Raw genomic sequence first — 22,099 nt, 5'->3', positions numbered from 1 at the left:
ATCCATTTATGATAAAAACCCTCCAGAAAGTGGGAATAGAAGGGACATATCCCAACATAATAAAAGCTATATATGACAAACCCACAGCAAACATTATCCTCAATAGTGAAAAGCTGAAAGCATTTCCCCTAAAGTCAGGAACAAGACAAGGGTGCCCACTCTCACCCCTACTATTCAACATAGTTCTGGAAGTTTTGGGCACAGCAATCAGAGCAGAAAAAGACATAAAAGGAATACAAATTGGAAAAGAAGAAGTAAAACATTCACTGTGCGCTGATGACATGATCCTCTACAAAGAAAACCCTAAAGACTCTACCAGAAAACTACTAGAGCTAATCAATGAATACAGTAAAGTTGCAGGATATAAAATCAACACACAGAAATCCCTTGCATTCCTATACACTAATAATGAGAAAATAGAGAAATTAAGGAAACTATTCCATTCACTGTTGCAACGAAAAGAATTAAATACTTAGGAATATATCCACCTAAGGAAACAAAAGACTTGTACATAGAAAACTATAATACACTAGTGAAAGTAATCAAAGAGGACACTAATAGATGGAGAAATATACAGTGTTCGTGGATTGGAAGAATAAATATTGTGAAAATGAGTATACTACCCAAAGTAATTTATACATTCAATGCAATCCCTATCAAGTTACCAACGATATTTTTCACAGAACTAGAACAAATAATCTCACAATTTGTATGGAAATACAAAAAACCTCGAATAGCCAAAGCAATCTTGAAGAAGAAGAATGGAACTGGAGGAATTAACCTGCCAGACTTCAGGCTCTACTACAAAGCCACAGTCATCAAGACAGTACGGTACTGGCATAAAGACAGAAATATAGATCAATGGAACAAAATAGAAAGCCCAGAGATAAATCCACACACTAATGGACACCTTATCTTCGACAAAGGAGGCAAGAATATAAAATGGAGAAAAGACAGTCTCTTTAACAAGTGGTGCTGGGAAAACTGGTCAGCCACTTGTAAAAGAATGAAACTAGAACACTTCCTAACACCATACACCAAAATAAACTCAAAATGGATTAGAGAGCTAAATGTAAGACCAGATTCTATAAAACTACTAGAGGAGAATGTAGGCAAAACACTCTCCGAAATAAATCACAGCAGGATCCTCCAAGACCCACCTCCCAGGATATTGGAAATAAAAGCAAAAATAAACAAATGGGACCTAATTAAAATCAAAAGCTTCTGCACAGCAAAGGAAACTATAAGCAAGGTGAAAAGACAGCCTTCAGAATGGGAGAAAATAATAGCAAATGAAGCAACTGATAAAGGATTAATCTCTAAAATATACAAGCAGCTCCTGCAGCTCAATTCCAGAAAAATAAGTGACCCAATCAAAAAATGGGCCAAAGAACTAAACAGACATTTCTCCAAAGATGAGAAAAGATGGCTAATAAACACATGAAAAAATGCTCAACATCCCTCATTAATCAGAGAAATGCAAATCAAAACCACAATGAGATACCATTTCACACCAGTCAGAATGGCTGCTATCCAAAAGTCTACAAGCAATAAATGCTGGAGAGGGTGTGGAGAAAAGGGAACCCTCTTACACTGTTGGTGGGAATGCAAACTAGTACAGCCACTATGGAGAACAGTGTGGAGATTCCTGGGCATACACACCGAGGAAACCAGAATTGAAAGAGACACATGTACTCCAATGTTCATTGCAGCACTGTTTATAATAGCCAGGACATGGAAGCAACCTAGATGTCCATCTGCAGATGAATGGATAAGAAAGCTTTGGTACATATACACAATGGAGTATTTTTCAGCCATCAAAAAGAATGCATTTGAATCAGTTTTAATGAGGTGGACGAAATTGGAGCCTATTATACAGAGTGAAGTAAGCCAGAAAGAAAAACATCAATACAGTATACTAACGAATACATATGGAATTTAGAAAGATGGTAACCTTAACCCTGTATACGAGACTGCAAAAGAGACATAGGTATATAGAACAAGCTTTGGGACTCTGTGGGAGAGGGTGAAGGTGGGATGATTGGGGAGAACGGCAATGTAGCATGTATATTATCATATGTGAAATGAATCACCAGTCCAGGTTTGACGCATGATACAGGATGCTTGGGGCTGGTGCACGGGGATGACCTGGAGGGAGGATATGGGGAAGAGGGAGGTGGGAGGGGGGGTTCAAGAAAGGGAAAACATGTACACCCGGGGCGGATTCGTGTCAATGTATGGCAAAACCAACCAATATATTAATGTAAGGTAATTTGCCTCCAATAAAATAAATTAAAAAAAAAAGGAATCACCATGTCCGCAATACAACAACAAATAATAATAAAAATAACCACACCAAGGTATAGAAACCTTCTTAAAAGCAGTATGATTCAATTTCTTAACACCAGAGAGAAGGAAGAGAAAATTCCATGGAGGGAAACAAAAGGATTCAAGATCAGAATGATACTGGACCTATCAATTAAAATGATGCAAGTTAAACGACAATGAAATGAAACCTTCAAATTTCAGAATAAAAATAATTTTCAAACTGCAATTCTATACCTAGATGAATTACTAAAATGAGCAAGTAAAATAAAGGCATTTTCACAAATATAAGGTTTCAAAAATTGATCTTGTACTCTCTCTTTGATTCCAACAAAATGAGGGCGTATATCCAAAAAGCTAGGGTCATTAGATCCAGGAAAACAGGTCAAACATCAGAGAGAATCTAAGTGGAGTCCCCAGATGAGAGACAGGTAGGCAGGCTTCGAAAGTAAGTAGTCAAGACTGAAACAAAGTTCAAGAGTTTCAAAAGAAAGCTCTCCAGATGAATGTGAAATTATAAGATTGTCTGATAAGTTTGATTGTGTAAAAAATTACAGAGAGGCCAATCAGAATTAACAACTATTACAAAGAAAACACACAAAAAAATTAGGAAATTATTAGTTCTATGAAAGTAAACTTGTAGCAGAAATGAAGAGCAACCATAGTAACCACCTGGCTCAGCCATAAGCAATATTAAAGGAGCAGTAATCTTGTAAAGTTTGATTGCTGAACCAATCCAGGAACTGTGGGAATGGGAAAGAGATTCTTATTGGCCATAACAGAAAGTGACTGATAAATGAAGAGACAGCATTATAGTTTAAAACTATGGATACAGAGAATATAAGTAAAAGCAAAAAGTTTTGAGAGTTATTACATCTAGGGAACAGAACTCACAGGGGATGAAGGATTAGGAAAGGATAATCTTTATTTTTATATATACCATTTTTTCACTTGATTTTTCAGATTATATGCTTTATCCTCTGATGTTTTAGTAAGTTTTAAGTGTAGATTTATCTGTCTTGCTCAAGATATGACATGCTCCTTCTACCAGGATTTGTGTCTTTATTCTCATAAACACTCTACACTAATATATAGATTTTTCTCCCATTCTTTTCTACTGCTTTTCTGAAATGTATATTAGAGGATTACTCGATCTTATTCTATTCTCCATGGGGCTTCCCCTGTGGCTCAGCTGTAAAGAATCTGCCTACAGTGCAGGAGCTACAGAAGACATGAGTTCAATCCCTGGATAGGAAAGATCTCCCGGTGGAGGAAATGGCAACCCACTCTAATATTTTTGCCTGGAGAATCCCACGTAGAGAGGAGCCTGGCAGGTCACAGTCCACAGGATCACAAAGAGTTGGACATGAATGAAGCGATCTAACATGAACATTCTATTCTCCATGACATTTTATCTATCATAATTTTTTCCTCAGGTTTTCTCTGCTTTATCTTACATACTATGTTCCTCAACTGTAGCTTTTAATTTACTAATTCTTCTTTCAGCTGTGTGTTACAGTTGCTTGATTTGACTTTTCTTTGTGATAATCAGTTCCTCAAATGATTTTTACTTTCTGACTACAAATTCTTCTTTATTAGGGGGTCACCCTGGATTGTAAAGTATTGCTATTGGAACTTTACCAGGTACTCCAGAAGTTTCATTAGTCCAGAATCCATTTTTACATGATATACATTGCTTAAATTCCCAAACTAAGTTGTCTAAATTCAAACTGAATATCAAAATATACCTTTGGGTTAGGATCTTTGGCTTCTATTTCTCAAGGGAGAGGCTGTTTATATATTCTACCTAGCACTTTAGCAAACTAATTTTTGCACCTTAAAAACTAAGAAAGCAGATGCTTCCAGGGCACTAGCAATATACAGTGGTCTTAGTTTTAAATGCTTCGTCTCAGGCTCAGAGCTGTGTTGTAGGCCCTTTGGGAGCCAGGTTTTATATCTCATCATGTCTCCCCTTTGGGCTGCCACACCCTGCAAGGACTTACCATTGTGGCTTTAAGTTCTCTCCTGGAGTCAGACATTTAAAGATTCCTTTTCTATCCTTTGAACATAACTAGGTATTTAATGGGCTTCTGTGGCGGCTCAGCTGGTAAAGAATCCACCTGCAATACAGGAGACCTGGGTTTGATCCCCGGGTTGGAAAGATCCCCTGGAGAAGGAAAGAGGTATCCACTCCAGTCTTCTGGCCTGGAGAATTCCATGGACTGCACAGTCCATGGGGTCGCAAAGAGTTGGACACAACTGAGTGACTTTCACTTTTAGGTATTTAATATTTTTGTTGTGGTTATGGTTTATTCCATTACTTTTGAGAGTGAGGAAGAAGAGCTTGTTAATTAGCTCAGTCCACCATGTTATAGAACCCAAACTGTATAAATTACATTGATAGAAATAGCATTAGTCTTTAAAACTTAGATATAACAATATGAAAGTTATATTCAAAGTAAGTGATTATGGAAATAGCAGATTCTTCTGAATAATCCAACTATGAGAAATTTTTAAAAGTTGGTTTAGTGGAGTTATTAGATTTCTTGTGAAATTATTACAATTATAAATTTTAAGTCACGCTGGACACAAATCACTTATATAGTAATTTCAAAGTACGTTTTTATCATTTAAACTTTTACTTCACTGATTCTATTATAAAATATCTTTTAGAACTTCTCATCCTCTGTCATACTAAATATAATTCTCATCAAGTTCTACCTTACCTATTTACACCTAGAGCCTGAAAAGTATACATAAATTCTCAACCAATCCAAACAGTATTACCTGTCCCAGCTGTTCTAGTGTGGTGCCCCTTCAACAGCATTTGCATCACCTGAGATATTCTCAGATCTATAAATCCTCAGGCCCCAACCAGACCTTCTGAATTAAAACCTGGGATCCGAACAGGGCAATCTGACCCAAGAAGCCCTCCAGGTGTTTCTGGTGCATGGTAAAAATTTGACTTTAAAGGGGCTTCCAGACCATTCCCCATAAAACTTTTTGACAGTATATACATCCCAATAAGTCAAAGCATGCACAGGGACAGATCAGTGAGATGCCTAAGGTACAAAATTTAAGGAGACACTCACTCTCAGGGACCTACAAGGAGTGCACATCCTGAGAGTGAATGACTCCTTAAATTTTGCACTCTAATACAACTCCTGCAATTAGTAATGAAACGACTTAAGTGTCCTATTTTCTTTGCCCTTTTTACAGAGATCAAGTAAAATGCCTAAAAAGATGCAAATAAGAAAAGTTCAAAGAAGAAGTATGAATAAATTTCTAACTGAACAATTAGACACTGAATAGTTCAATTTAGTCGCTCAGTCGTGTCTATTTGCAACCCCATGGATGCAGCACACCAGGCCTCCCTGTCCATCACCAACTCCCAGAGCTTACTCAAACTCATGTCCATTGAGTCGGTGATGCCATCCAACCATCTCATCCTCTGTCGTTCCCTTCTCCTCCTGTCTTCAATCTTTCCCAGCATCAGGGTCTTTTCCAATGAGTCAGTTCTTCGCATCAGGTGGCCAAAGTTTCGGAGTGTCAGCTTCAGCATCAGTCCTTCCAATGAATATTCAGGACTGATTTCCTTTAGGATGGACTGGTTGGACCTCCTTGCGGTATAAGGAACCCTCCAGAGTCTTCTCCAATACCACAGTTCAAAAGCATCAAATCTTTGGTGCTCAGCTTTCTTTATAGTCCAACTCTCACATCCATACATGACCACTGGAAAAACCATAGCTTTAACTAGACTCAGTTTGTAATATGCTGTCTAGGTTGGTCATAACTTTTCTTCCAAGGAGCAAGTGTCTTTTAATTTCATGTCTGCAGTCACCATCTACAGTGATTTTGGAACCTAAAAAGATAAAGTCTCTTACTGTTTGCATTGTTTCCCCATCTATTTGCCATGAAGTGATGGGACATATGCCATGATCTTAGTTTTCTGAATGTTGAGCTTTAAGCCAACTTTTTCACTCTCCTTTCACTTCATCAAGAGGCTCTTTAGTTCTTCACTTTCTGCCATAAGGGTGGTGTCATCTGCATATCTGAGGTTATTGATATTTCTCCCGGCAATCTTGATTCCAGCTGTGCCTCATCCAGTTCAGCATTTCTCATGGTGTACTCTGCATATAAGTTAAATAAGCAGGGTGACAATACACAACCTTGACGTATGCCTTTCCCGATTTGGAACTAATCTATTGTTCCATGTCCAGTTCTAACTGTTGCTTCTTGACCTGCAGACAGATTTCTCAGGAGGCAGGTCAGGTGGTCTGGTATTCCCACCTCTTTAAGAATTTTCCACAGTTTGTTGTGAACCACACAGTACATGGCTATAATACAAACTTTTATACTGCAAATAATGTATTGCAGTACTATGCAATGAAGACTGTTAAATACTGAAAATATTAGCTATGGCAACCTGAGAAGCACTATGGGGATTTATCAAATATGTACTATTCCTCCAACATGAAATCTTAATATATTTTTAATAAATAAGTTCTTAAGTATCTAAACTGCAAGGATTGGAATGTCTGTAGTTTTCAAACTGTGACTCATGGAGCGCAAGGGTCAGGGAAGAAATCTCAGGAGCTATTGTGGAGGTGGTGCCAGTCTTCAGCTTCTACCACAGTGACTTCAGAGGTTCAAACACAAGTTGTGGTTTGTTTTTTACAAAACAGTCCACTTAGAGGCAGGGTTCCACTATTGGGAAAAAGTTTTAACCTTACCATTATATGACTCCTATTTTGGGACCTTTAATATTATACTAAAAATCTGCAAAGTATATAGCGTAAATATATTAACACTGAGTAGAGATAATATTGCCTGGCCTGCAAAATATCAGAATTTAGTATTGTGATATGAAAATTGACAGACCATAGAAAATAGAACAGTGGCTCCCTGCCTTTCATAAACTACAGAAACATTTATTTAAATAATTTTAGAAGAAAAAAAAAAGACCAAAAAAAAAAAAAAGACCATAAAATAAAAGCAAGCAGGGCAGGGGCTAATCCAGTTCAAAAGTGAGAGTGAGACAGCTTCTTTCTCCCTTCCTGCTTCCTAAAGTTCCATCACTCCCCCACCTGTCTGCACAACCGCCAACCACACATAAACATGAAGCAGCCCACGAAGAATGACCATAGAAATATCATGAAAAAGCAAAGCTGAAGGAATACAAATCACTTTATCTAAATTAAAAAGAGATAACCATTTTTAAATGTTCATCATGTAGAAAGTTACCAGAATGATGTTCATAAAACCGAGAATAAAGTATATAACCTGAACTTTTCAAAGTATAAAAACATAAACACTAGATATGAAAGAACTCAGAAATCAGCTGATTTTTTTCAAGGAATCATGAGTTTCTCTGATTGAGAAAAGCGGAAAAAAGTCAAGACAACAAAATGCTGTAACCCCCCCAATAATATTTCTTCTTAAAAGAACGAAATGACTGACCGTTCTAATGAAACTTCCTCCCTCTTGTTTGGGACTTCAACAGATAGTTTGTTCAAAGGTATTTGAGATGGTTTCCCCTATACTCTTTCACTTCAAAAACCCTTATACAAGAACATTTTAGGATGGGAAAGGCTTAGTTATCTACTAGCACAGACAATATAACTTACATAAAATATTTCATCAAGCACTCGTATGTACAAATATCTGATTTTCTTTACTAAATTATATTTTCAAGAATTCATTGAATTGTGATCACATTTCACATAAAGTGTTCTTAAAATACATTGACAGGATCTGTTCTAAACATAAACTAATATGCCAGAGAGTAAGTTTATTTCACTATTCATAACCTGAAATATAAAACAGTTTAATAACAAATTAAGTGAATTATTTCAAAATAAACTAAATTTATTTTAGTTAAATTCTAATTTAAAAACACACCAAGTTTGCAACCAATCAAAAGTGCTATCTTTGTGTTCTCTGCATATCTATGAAGACTGAAACAAAATATAAAATTCACCTATGAAATTCTACTTGCAGCATTTTAAGGACCTCAAAATCTATTAACAAAATATTCTTTAGGAGCTGAGCTGGGCTTTAATCTTATCATTTCAGAGTTAACAAAGTAAGAAACATATTATCTTTCACCTTTACATTCATTAGTGTATTAAATAATTCCTTACCTATTTTAATTACGAAAGTAAAATAATGTAGCTCTTATAAAGCATACATGGACACATATATTCCTAAATAACTTTATGTTCCTATATTAAACTTTTATAAGTAAAGATGCCACTTTCTTTCTGAAGAAAATTTCTACTCATATGTGAAAGAAAACCAACTATGCAAAGTTTAACTATTCATTGGAGAACTTAAGAATGAGATAGTAAAAAAAGTCACCAAACATTAAGATGTGACAAAGCTAGGTCAGAAAAAGCAATTTCACTACCACAGGAAAGAAAACCTTGAACACAATTTTAAAACACCAATTTCTAAGTTTGAATTCAAGTAAGAATAAAATAATTCAGTAAATACTACAATTTACCATCTGGTGTTTGTCTTATTCTTAAGCATTGTTATTTGTGGGTTCTAAAGAGTGTTTATTTATTTTTAATGACAGAAAAATGCTGAGTTATTTCAACTCTTTTTTATTAAAGAATAAAATACTAACTTAATGTAGTAGGTTTCCTTTAGTTTCTAACTTCAGTAAATCAGGTAGGCGAAGATTTACAAAAGCAGTCATGGTATTTTTTTCAGAAGTATTTTCAGTAATACTGATATTTTTAAGTGATATTTCACGTAATAAACAAAAATTAGAACTGAAAATATTCATTTCAAAGATATTATCTAAATCGTTGTACACTGAAGATGTCTTTTTATTTTTTGCTGTAACTGCAAAATAATGCAGAATAATCTTTTGCTATAAGTAAAATGATAACAATTTAAAGATAAGACTATGTTTAGGAAAGATTTTTTAAAAGACATGATAAGATAATTTATAACATAATAAAACAGCTATCAAATGCCAAAAATATATAAAGGAAATTACACTTACATCCATAGCTCTCTTAATAAAAGGAATCTGCGTGCCACTGTCCAGATCTTCATTTATAATAAGCCTTCTAGCCCACTGACCTGCCCTGACAACACCACTACCATGAATTAAAACCATCAGCTTCTGTGGATTTGTCAAAGCATCCTCACTCATAAAGATAAAACTCTTTGGTTCACTTTCAGTGGCATCTACCTGTAAATAAAAAAAATTAAATAATAAATAAATGTTTTCTGATCATAGACACAAATGAGAAAATAACTAGTGGTTAATATAAATTATAGAATAGCTATTACAGAATTATAGAAGTAAAAAAACTTTAAAATAAAATATTCATTAGAGATTAACACATATAAGGTAGAGAAGCAAAAATACGTGATAGTAATTAAAATATAAAAATATGGAAAAGAATACTGGAAATATGTCTTCCTCCATTGCTACTGTATATCCGTATTATATTACCATTACAAAAAAGAATAATTGTTAAGTGCTTCCTATAATCTAGACACTATGCTAAATGTTTTTAAAATATTATTTCAATTAATCACAATTCTATTACGGTGGGGATATTATTATATTCATTTACAGATGAAGAAGTTGAGGCCTGGAGAGTTTAACTCGCCCAAGTCACACAGATATTAAGCCTATAAGTCATAACAGAAATATGCTGCATAAAAAATAAACAGAAAACCTAATTGGAGAATACACATACTGGAAAACCATATATTAGTGAGGAAAACTACTAAGCTTTTAACAAACGGAGGAAAGGAAACTATTTAAAAATTCAAACACCAACTGTTCTATGTAAATGGACTTTGACATTTTATTCAGATTGTGAACACAGGATTATATAACAAATACTTTGTGAAATAATACTATCTGTATACTTTGATAACCTTATGTACTAGTTACTTATAGAATGAAAAGTGAATATTTTTAGTTATTTTGATTATACATAATATTTAGGCTTAAACTAGATTCAGATTTCAAAGAGTCAGAGATTTTTAGGGAAGGGTAACTTCCCAGCATTTTATTACACATGCTGTGACATGCCCCAAATGGTATTTCTCATCAGCGGTGGCAAGTAACAATGAATGGTAGACTTTGTGTGACCAGGTCAGAGCCAGAAGTTAAAATCTTGACAAGTGATTGATAAACACATCCTCAAATAGAGAAGGTCAATTCATACGCTGGGCAATGCAATAGCACCTCACTTCATCAACAGCATATATTCATAAAATTATCAAAATAATAAAGAAAAACATTCAATGCCATTAAATGCCCTGGATTCCAAATGGCCCCAGTCACTACTTCTGGGACAAGAAAAAAATTAAAATTTCTGTACTTCTAAAACAATCAGATTGGTCAGAGTAATAGATGCTTAGCCACCTGTGTACACACAGCACAAAAGGCAATTATTTTAGCAAGAAGGGCATGACAACAGGCTTAAGAAAAAAATGCATCTTTTTGGTGAGGCCTTCTCTGACCACTCCATTTAAACACTTCCCAAAGAATTCTCTACTATCAACCTCTGTTTTATTTTCCTCCATAGCACATAATGCAACCTAATATGCTTTACTTTGTATCTGTTTGTGTATTTGTTTATTAACCATCCGTTCCCTCTCCTAAAGTACAAGAAGACACTGACCTGTGTCTCCAGCCTATCACCAAATGTACAGAAGAAAGGCTGGCTCATTGTAGGCACTGAGTTACGTAAGAATGAACAAACTTTTGGACTAAAGAATCTCAATCAAGCCTCACCAGTGACTTCCTTTAGATAAAAGGCATTTAACTAAACAACGTGTCCTCTTAACTTAGGTATAATACTTGACTGGTTCAGAAAGCACAAATGGAAGACTAAACTAATGCATGATTACAGAGAATTTTAAAGGAGCTACACAATGCTTAGAATCAAAACGACATAACTATATCTTTATTAGTAGTAATTAAATATGACGTAAGAGAAGTACAACACTACCACATGTGACGTCTAGAATAAACAAATTACTATAATAACAGTAGATATGACTGAAGTCATAGAGGAAGAAAAGTGGATGGGAGACAGAGCAAAACCAAATCTGAGAAGAAAAACTCCCTTTTACCTAGGAACATATAAGAGAACAGAGGAATCATTCAGTTAAAATAGCTTGAAAAAAGAAGGAAAATGGTAATAAAAACAAAAGAAAAATGAAAAGGCAAAGCTGTCAGTGAATAATAAAACAGAGGCCACAGAGGTTTCCAGTCATTCATTTACAAAAAGTATGTCTAACTAGGTGCAAATAAGAGAGTCTCTTAAAGTCAGTGAGGCCTTAATGGATCCTGGAATGTATGGAAATGGACAGCTGTTTATCTTAATGAAAAAAACCCCTGGCTATAGACTTTCTAAAAGGTGCTGACCACTGTTCCTTTTTTTCTATCCTTCTAAGTCCCTTGAGGGAGAAGGCAATGGCAAGCCACTCCAGTACTCTTGCCTAGAAAATCACATGGACAGAGGAGCCTGGTGGGCTGCAGTCCATGGGGTCACTACTAGTCGGACACGACTGAGTGACTTCACTTTCACTTTTTACTTTCACACATTGGAGAAGGAAATGGCAACGCACTCCAGTGTTCTTGCCTGGAGAATCCCAGGGACGGGGGAGCCTGGTGGGCTGCCGTCTATGGGGTCGCACAGAGTCGGACACGACTGAAGTGACTTAGCAGCAGCAGCAAGTCCCTTGAAACCAAGCACCTGTCAGTTTTTAAAGGTGGAATTAAATTCCACAGTAATCACTTTAAAACTGGAAGGGTACTTATTTTCTGAAGATAAACATGTGTTTTTTTAATATTATATTACTGTTCAAGAATTTTTTAAGGGGCAACAAGTTAAGGGAGCTATGAGCAAATGAATAAAAATTTTACTTGAACATCCAAACACGTTGATTTTAAAAATATCAGAACATTAGATTATTTAAGGAAAAAAATGAACAATGTAATAGTATTAATGATAAAGGAGTAAAAGCAGTATTTAAGGAGCTAACTGAATAATATTCATCTCAAAATAATGCGGAACTGTGATTCTGCAGTTGATCATTTACTCTAAAGTTATTGCTAATTTAATATAGAAAATATCTATATGAATAAAGTTTTCTTCATTAAGTCTTTTTTTTTTTTTTTAAACTTTCTGGCTGCATCTCGTGGCATGGATGTGTGGATCTTAGCACTTCAACCAGGGACTGAAACCACGCCCCCTGCATTGTAAGCACAGAGCCTTAACCACTGGACCACCAGTGAAATCCCTAACAAATTCTGAAATGACTGTCCAAGGCTATTTATCTTCTAATAATGGTAATTTACTAAGGTGAGCTTTCATTAAGGAATACACATAAAGGTCATTCCAGTGTACCACCTCTATTATAGACAAATCAATGTGTAAGACCAATTGGTCAACGAGCCTACACCAAACAGTTCCTTGCAGTTAACAATTCATTTTGGGATACTTATGAAAATCACTAATTTTGAAGTTTATTTAAATATGATTGAATAAATCAAATGAAAATCTGTAGTCAAGTTAACTCATGTATCCAATATTCTACGCAAGAGTGAAATACTAAAATTGAGATTACTTTGTACCTATTTATGTGAGGTGGAGAGGAAACGTGATCATGTTTACATGGAGAGACATGATCATGACCTTTACTGTCAAATCACGGGCTTCTACAGAGTGCTATCAATCAAAAAGAATTCTTGTCTTAATTTCAACTATAAAACTACAAGTTCATCATCAGTAAAAGAAAAAAATTGGTGGTATATCTTTAGACAAGAAAAAAAAAAATGACTGAACAAAAAATAAACCCCCCTCTCACTGCTAGCTTTGGGATTTAAGAGAACTCAGGAGAAATCTAATACTTAGGGAAGAAAAATCTCATAATTATATAAAATAGGTTATGATAACTTAAGGACAGATTAATTTTCTAAAATAAAAAAATTGTTTCTTTTTCATTTATAAAATTAGGAAATCTTTCCTAACCAAAAATGGACATAATGGTTGTTATAGATCTCATGCAATGAAAAGCTTTTTCTGTGTAACGTTAGATTTAAATTTAAATAAGAGGAAAATAATTTAAGTCCTTCTAAATCTAATCTCAGGCTTTCTACACAAAAATGAAACAATTATGTAACATGACAGATATGGTCAATTATCTTGTAATTTGTTCTAGAAACCCAGGGAATTAAACTGAGTTTAAAGGTTCAATGGAACTAGAAGTATTGCAAAGTTAAAGGACTCAGTACTAATTAATTGTGCTGTAACAATGGATTAACCTAAGGCTCTTTAAATATCATTCGTCAGAAGCTTCAAAAGAAATAGAATTAACAAAAAAAGAGACTGGACGAAGTGACAAAATTCTGCCTTGACTTTCCAGAAGACCAAATTCAACAAATAGTTTTAACAGAGTGAAACAGTAGACCTAAAGTCAAAAACAAAACAAGAGGTTTGAATCCAGAAAATGACTTTTATATTCATTCTCAAAAAAGATACTAAAATCTTGGTTTTCACATAATTCAAAAGGAAGGAAAGTTTTCAAATAAACAAGTGTTGGCCTAGTCATTACACAGAATAATACTGCATTCACTAGTATGTCACTAGCACATCGGGCAGTGCCGTGCCTGGCACCCTAAAATAAGTATTTGTTGAATGAATGAATAAATTAATAAACGATTAACAATATGACCTAGTACTTGAGGTTTTCTATAGAAAGTTAAATATAAAATAGAGTTCTTTAAAAAAAAATCAACCTATGGAACTAATTTGAGAGGATGGATAGTATCAAAAAATTCTAAAACCCTCCATTTGATAGTAGAATAACACTACCCAAAGAATTTTAGAATTTCATGCAAAATTTCATGTAAACTAAATTATCAATATTATAAGTTTTGTGCCTTAAATAAATTATTTTCATGAAGTCTTTGAGGTTCATAAAGATTGTAAAATCGGAGAACTGTCTGGGACACTAAAGATCATCTAATCTCGTCTACCATCATCTCACACATAAGGTCACTATTTCTTCATTCAAAAGCTCAGTATTTCATACTGTACACTAAAAACAAAAAATCTCTTTTGAGAAACTGAATCTGAGAACAAATTTCAAACTTTTTCACTCTGAAATGGCAAAATATGCAAAATCTGAAAAAAAAAAACTTCCACTAAAAAGGAGAGGAGTAGTGTTATGAAACAGGAGTAAATCTGGGGATGTTCAGAGGAAATAACAGAAATAAAACATACAATTTAAAATAATCAAAAAATAATTAAAATGAAAGCAAATGTCTAATGCAAGAAAAAGCACATAAGTTTACTTCAAAAAACATGTAAAAATAAATTATACCAATGAAATGAGAAAAGGTAGAGGAAGGAGTAGCTCCTTTGTGATATCACTTTCAAAAAAAGACTAGAAATCAGTATTTCTTTACTTTACACTAAAGAATATTACTTTTTAAGAACTATGACACACAATGAGATGAAGTATAATGACAGGCATTTAAAATTATCTTTATCAATATCAAAGCATTAGGATCTTAACATTTAAACTTATCACAGTTAACCTAAAACAAAAGTTTTCTTTGAATTGAAAATATTTTATTTGGAACTATAAATACTTTTAAAAAATTGGACTTACTGGAATAGATATTTTTTTCAAATTACAATCCTTTTCCAGAAGCTCATATACGTACTTCGTGATGATCTAAGTAGGAAAGAAATAACATTAAAATACAGTGTCAACCATTATCAAAATTCACATAAATTATTAAAATTTATTGCTCTGAATGAGTATCTATCTTGGAATATTTTCATCCTAAATTAACTGATTCTTTACTGGTTTACTTCCTGCTGCTGGGTATTGAAAAACTATGGACCTCAGTACTACAGATTGAAAGTAAACTTTCTATTTTACAAAGCAATACTGTTTTACAAAGCAATATTCTAAGCATATTTTCGTTCTTTTTTTTTTCCAGTATTTCTACAATTCTCTTTCCCCTATAACTTCCCCTCATGACTCTGAATCCTAACACTCCACTTGCATTCAATGAATCGAAGAGAGAAAAGTCAGTGGTATTCTAAACAGAAAAAGAAAACCGATCCAGCGAACTTATGCACCAGTTAGCACTACCAGTTACGGGAGGCAGAAACATACCTTCCCCCAAAGATGTCTAGGTCCTAACTGCTGGAACCTGGTAATATATTACATGGTGGCAAAAGGAACTGTGTTGATATGATTAATTAAGAACCCAAGATGGGGGAGATTATCCTGAATTATCTAAGTGGGCCCAATTTAATCATATAAATCCTTATAAGTAAAAGATTACAGAGGAACAGTATGTCACAAAGACGCAAAGTGAGAAGGCCTTAACAGCTATTGCTAGTTTTGAAGATGCAAGAAGGAAACAATGAGGCAGAAAATCAGGTAGCCTTTAAAAAGCAGGATAAATCTCAGTTTAGAGTCAGTAAGAAAAGAAGACCTAGGTCCTACTCTTGGAAGGAACTGGTTTCTGCCAACAATTCAAGGAAGAAGTAACTAGATTCACTCCCTAGAGACTACAGAAAGGAATAGCCTGTCCAATACCTTGGGTTTAGTCTGGTGACATGCATACTGAACTTCTGACCCCAAGAACTGTATGATAATATACTTGTATTGTTTTAATTTATGGTAAGTTGTTACAGCAGCAATAGAAAACTAATACACTATTTCTATTAAGGAAAGTAAAGAGAGTGAAGAAAGAAATGTCTGGAATAAAAATGATGATTTAATATGCTTTAATGGTCAGTTTAAGAAGTGTTCCAAAAATATCTTGAATCATCTATGCACACTATCTCAGGTAATAATTTTAGCAGCAACATAATTAAAGGTCAAATTTTATGAAACAAAATCAGATTTTTTTTTTTTTTTTAGAAAATTAAGATTGCTTTGGTGTTGTCTTCTGTATTCTAAAATAAGATTCCCTATCCTGCTTTCTCTAAGAAGTTCAAAATCCCTCCTTCTCTGTATACATATTCATTCATTTTAGAAACAGTATACTAGATGTGTGCTAGAACAGCTGTATCTTGGCTGACTAAAGTAATTTCAAAAGCTATGACACTATCACTAGAACTAGGCAATAATCTATTAGTTATTAACTGAAGAGCATGCCAATGGCAGAACGTTTAGAGGAACTAAAGAGCTTCTCGATGAGGGTGAAGGAGGAGAGTGAAAAGGCTGGCTTAAAACTCAACATTCAAAAAAACTAAGATCGTGGCATCTGGTCCCATCACTTCACGGCAAACAGAAGAGGAAAAAGTGGAAGAGGTGCCAGATTTTACTTTCCTGGGCTCCAAAATCACTGTGGATGGTGACTGAAGCCATAAAATTAAAAGATGCTTGCTCCTTAGAAGAAAAGCTATGATAAACCTAGACAACATATTAAAGAGCAAAGATATCACTTTGCCAACAAAGGTCTGTTTAGATAAAGCTATGGTTTTTCCAGTAATCATGCATGGATGTGAGAGCTGGACCATAAAGAAGCCAGAGTGCTGAAGAATTGATGTTTTCGAACTGTGGTGCTGGAGAAGAATCTTGAGAGTCCCTGGACTGCAAGATCAAACCAGTCAATTCTAAAAGGAAATTCACCCTGCATGTTCATTGGAATGACTGATGCTGAAGCTGAAGCTCCAAAGTTTGACCACCAGATGCAAAGAGCTGACTCACTGGAATAGACCCTAATGCTGGGAACGATTGAGGACGGACAGGAGGAGAAGGGGGTGACAGAGGATGGGATGGTTACATAGCATCACTGACCCAATGGACATGAATTTGAGCAAACTCTGGGACATGGTAAAGAACAGGGAAATCTGGCATGCTGCAGTCCACGGGGTCGCAAAGAGTTGGAGATGACTTAGTGACTGAACGACGAACAACTTGTATTTCATGCAGAATTTAAAATTATGCTCATTATACCTTTGCCAGAAAGTGACAGTATTATAGACCTGAAATAGTCAAGTAAATATGTATAGAAGGAAACATGCATGAAATTATATAATGGGTTACAACTTCAAGAGAAATGGTTTAACTAAATGAGATTAGCTAAAATGAGTGGGTTATTGTTTCTAAAAATTTCCTTCTATGAAATCATAAAATATCCTTACATTTAAAGCAACAATAGAACCAGTCAAACTTAACTCAAACTCAAATGAATTCTACACTATGCAAAACACTTATAAGACATAATTTGATAATTAAAAACCTATCTTGGCAGGTTGTGCCTTATGTAAATACGAAATACACAGTATAGTTAATTCTCAATTTCATACTACAATATAAAACAAAATAATTCAAAACTGGTTACACTGACTTTGAAAAACTTTATAGGGCAAGTATTTGTTCTAATAAAACCATACATCAAGCAGAGTTGGAGAAACTCTACCTAACTTGCCCAATTTGCTTTGCTCTCCAAGTTCTGACTGCAGAAAAAAAGCAATCATAGACTAAACCATCTATCTGATGGGTAGTTCTCTCTGCTTGGGATGTTTTCCTCCACCCTAGTCATCCTTCAAGAAATGTGATCACATTGATGTGATCCTTCAAGATCACATGTCAGCTACTTTAGGTGACTTTTTCCTGCCTCCTCCCAAAACCCCAAGGTAAGACAAAATGTCCCACTCCTATGCTCCTCTGGACATGCATGGCGATTTGAGTATGATATTATCAGCTTGTCTGTTACCTGACTAGTCTGAGAATACTAAAATTCAAGTACCCCACCTTATTATTCCTTGTATCCACACAGGATCATGTCTGATACAGTGAAAGTACTTTAACACAGTATACAAATTCTCTTCACTGTTCATTCTTTCTACATTCTTCTAGGGAGATAACTGTTTCAGATTTTTTTTTTAAGTCCTTCTAACTGCTGAATTGAGGCTTAAAAAGAAAGAGCAGGATTCACAGCCTTACAGCTTAAGAAGGACTGCAGTCTGCATTTAGAAAAGTCAACAAGTGAAAAGATAATTTTTTAAAAAGATGAAAAAGGTATCTCTGCTCAAATGTAATCTATGTTCAAATATTCACTAAAATCATTGTTTCCAGTGAAGTTTGTACAGGGGAAAGAAAAGGCTTAAGAGACTAAGATGAATGAGCTAAAGCAAAATCTTCATTCTAATAAGAAACAAAGGAATTTTTGATTTTCTGGTCTGAAATATGAAGAGCTTGAAAACAGTCACTCCTACCCTAACAAAAAGAAAAAAAGCTGAACAAACTGAAAACCAATGACTCTTCTCAGATCCATCAGAAAACTGAGGTCACAGAGCAAACTGCTTCCCCAAAAACTGGACAGACAAATAGGCAGATACAGAGAATCAGGACTTATGGGTAACAAAAGCCCAGGAGCAGAAGTGTTGGCTAAAGCGAGTCCTGGGGTAGGAACACTTTCAACTATAATTGATTAATTTCTAGAGGATCAGTATGAATACTAGCTTAAGAATAAAAAACTAGGAGAAGGCTCAGCCTTAAAGAAGGATTTCCGAAACTTCTATGAGTTGTACCTCTACAAGCCTCACCAGGTTCTCACTATGAAGATTAGAGAAAACTTCTCACCTCTTTCCAGCAGAAGAAGAAAATAAATAATTTAACAATACTACTGAACTCTGTTCTTCTTAATAAGGCCTAGCCACAAGGAGAACCATTTCAGTAGAGCCTAACTGACATAGGGGAAGCAAAAGATTCACTAAAAGACTGAGACCTAATCATAGGTCTATAGAAAGTTCCCTCCCAACCCTCCCCACATTACCATCATATCAATAGGGTCCCTTTAAAATAACAAGGAATGAGATACAGCTAAAAGAACTGCAAGGTTCACCCTTATTTAAGATCTACAGAAACACTTGAAGACAACAGGGAAAATAAAAACAAGGATAGAAGGGAAAAACTTTAGCTTTGGCCACAAGAGCTACAGCAAATAGTAAACACAGACTGACTTCTAGATAAACAACACTCTACACTAAAGACATATCTACCAAAGTTCCTTTTACTCAATATACCATGTCCAACTTTCAACAAAAAAATGACCAAAAACACTAAAAGGCAAAAATAAACAACCTGAAGAGACAAATCAAGTACCAGAAAATGTGTAATTATCAGGACTGAAATTTAAAACAATAATAAGCAATATGCCAAAGGATTTACTGAAAAAGTTGACAACAATAAAGAACACGTGAGTAACATAAGCTGAGAGTTAAAAACTCTTAAGAAAGAATCAAAAGAAAATGTTAGATCAAAAACACTTAAACGAAACTGAAGAATGCCTTTGATGGGCTCCTGAGTAGACTAGACATGGCCAAGAAGAAAATCAAAGAGTTTTAAGATATAACAGTAGACACTTTCAAAACTGAAATGCAGAGAGGGGGAAGAAAAAAAAAGATGGAACAGAATATCTGAGAATTGAAGAATAATTACAAAATATTTAACATATGCATAATAGTAATACCAGAAAAAGAAAGAACAGAAGAACTATTTGACATAATAATGGCTGAGAATACTCCAAAATCAATGACAGACACAAAACTACACACTTGGGTGATCCAAAGAACTCCAAGAGGAATAAATACCAAAGCTACACTGGGCCATATAATATTAAAACTGCACAAAACCAAACCCAAAGAGAAAACCTGTAAAGAAGCCAGGCCGGAGGTCTGGAGAGATCTGGAGGAGAAAAAGATGTGGGAAACTTTACCAACAGAGGAAAAAAGATAAGAATTACACCAGACTTCTCTTAGGAACTCCGTGCCCAAGAAGAAAACAGACTGAAATATTCAAAACATTTGAAGAAAAGAGTCACCAACCTAAAATTCTATATCCAGTGAATTTATCCTTCAAAGTTGAGAAATAAAGATTTTCCCAGACAAAAAAATGAGGGATTTTTTTAGCAAGTAGATCTACCACAAGAAATGTTAAAATAAGTTATTCAGAAAGAAAGAAAATCACGTAGGTCAGAAATTAGGATGTACATAAAGAAAGGAAGGGTATTAGAAAGGAATACATTAACGTAAAATAATTTTAAAAATTTTTCTTATTTTTAATTTACTTGAAAGATAACAGTTTGTTGAAAATAACAGCAACAATGCTTTTGGTAAGGAAAATGAATGACAGCAAGACTATAAGGTATGGAAGGGAGAAGCTGAGAATACTCTTGTTAGAAGGTACTCACACTACCCAAGAAGTCGTACAGTAGTATTTGAAAGAAAAACTGGAAAGAAAAAAAATTGCTACACCTGATATTTTTTCTGGATTCCTTTTGATTCCTAAGGAGTAGCCATACAGCTAAAATTAAATGAACCCACAATGGAAGACACAGGAAGCAATTTTGAGATTATGCATTCATGAAGTAGACCCCTGAGCTACCCACAGAATAATGTTTTCTAAGAAAACTGGTCCAACTAGGCTTTTTTCTAGCTCAGGATTTCTCTACCTAAGGATAAAAGAAATTTTAACAGAAACAGCAGTGGCAACCAAAGAAATAGATTGTGGGAAGAAGGAAAATGAAGTGTGATAAAAAATTAATGCTCAATGGTGGACCTCCAACAGAATGTGTATATTCACCCTGCAATAATTATTAGCTTGGGACTTAGAATCATTTAAGATAAAGATCCACCCTACAAGCTACCTATTTAAAAAACAACAGCATCTTTTTCTCTTAATGTCCTATTTATCCTAACTATACATCCTATCCTGTGGTGCTGGAGAAGACTCTTGAGAGTCCCTTGGACTGCAGGGAGATCCAACCAGTCCATTCTAGAGGAGATCAATCCTGGGTGTTCACTGGAAGGACTGATGCTAAAGTTGAAACTCCAATACTTTGGCCACCTCATGCGACGAGTTGACTCACCGGAAGAGAGTCTGATGCTGGGAGGGACTGGGGGTAGGAGGAGACGGGGACGACAGAGAATGAGATGGCTGGATGGCATCACCGACTCGATGGACGTGAGTTTGAGTGAACTCCGGGAGTTGGTGATGGACAGGGAGGCCTGGTGTGCTGTGGTTCATGGGGTCACAAAGAGTCGGACACGACTGAGCGACTGAACTGAACTGAATACACCCTATCCTAGCTCCCTCCTCGGAATGGATGGAGGGAGGGGAGGAAATAAGGAGAGATGGAGGAAGGGAGAAACGGAAGGAAAGCAGGCGGAAGAAAAAACAGTCTTAATAATTAAGGTTTGATACTGTTCAATAATGTCAGCGTGGCAAACCTAAAAGGGCTACTCTAGCGTCTTTACATTAAAGAGACTATGATGTGAATAGTGATGAGTTGTCTAATTGGAACTAAATCACATTTACCCTGGGTACATATTCTCTTAAGTCAGAACTACATACTAAATTTCACTAGAATTATCTCCAACTCATCCTTACTTCTCCCCTTGAAACCTTTTATACTTCATTCTTGATGGGTACATTCTAAACTTTTAAAAAGTCTTTTGAAGTAACTGCTTTTTCAGCATATCTTTGAAATAAATTTCATTCCTCCAACTTCCAATTAACATTCCTTGGCGTTCTTAGTCTGTATCCCCAGCTGTCCCTCATTTAGATCAGCTTCAATCATTTGCTCTCACATTTCCCTTTTACCTGCTCTAAAGAAAAGTCATTCTTTTTCTAATCCATCCTTACTTTCCTGTAGCCAGTTCTTAAGTAACTTAGACCAAGAGACTTGTAAGTGTATCCAGCTAACTACTGATACCTTCTTTTTTTTTAATTTATTTATTTTAATAGG

General features: G+C 35.1%; 1 protein-coding gene across 6 annotated transcripts in view; it reads right to left on the bottom strand.

The window, feature by feature from the left end:
• The window catches only part of ARB2A (ARB2 cotranscriptional regulator A), a 422,973-nt gene that overhangs the window by 303,188 nt on the left and 97,686 nt on the right, over positions 1-22,099 (bottom strand). For all 6 annotated transcript variants that reach the window (XM_055429378.2, XM_055429376.2, XM_055429381.2 and 3 more), the window contains 2 exons: positions 14,989-15,054; positions 9,341-9,532 (listed from right to left, as the gene is read on the bottom strand). In XM_055429378.2, the coding sequence (XP_055285353.1) occupies positions 9,341-9,532; positions 14,989-15,054 (258 nt within the window). The remainder of the gene's footprint in view (positions 1-9,340; positions 9,533-14,988; positions 15,055-22,099) is intronic.

This window comes from Moschus berezovskii, chromosome 8 (genome assembly GCF_049115385.1).
Source record: "Moschus berezovskii isolate FMDL1 chromosome 8, NW_MosBer_1.0, whole genome shotgun sequence".
In the NCBI taxonomy this organism is placed as follows: Eukaryota; Metazoa; Chordata; class Mammalia; order Artiodactyla; family Moschidae; genus Moschus; species Moschus berezovskii.
This window is presented reverse-complemented; position numbering and strand designations above follow the sequence as displayed.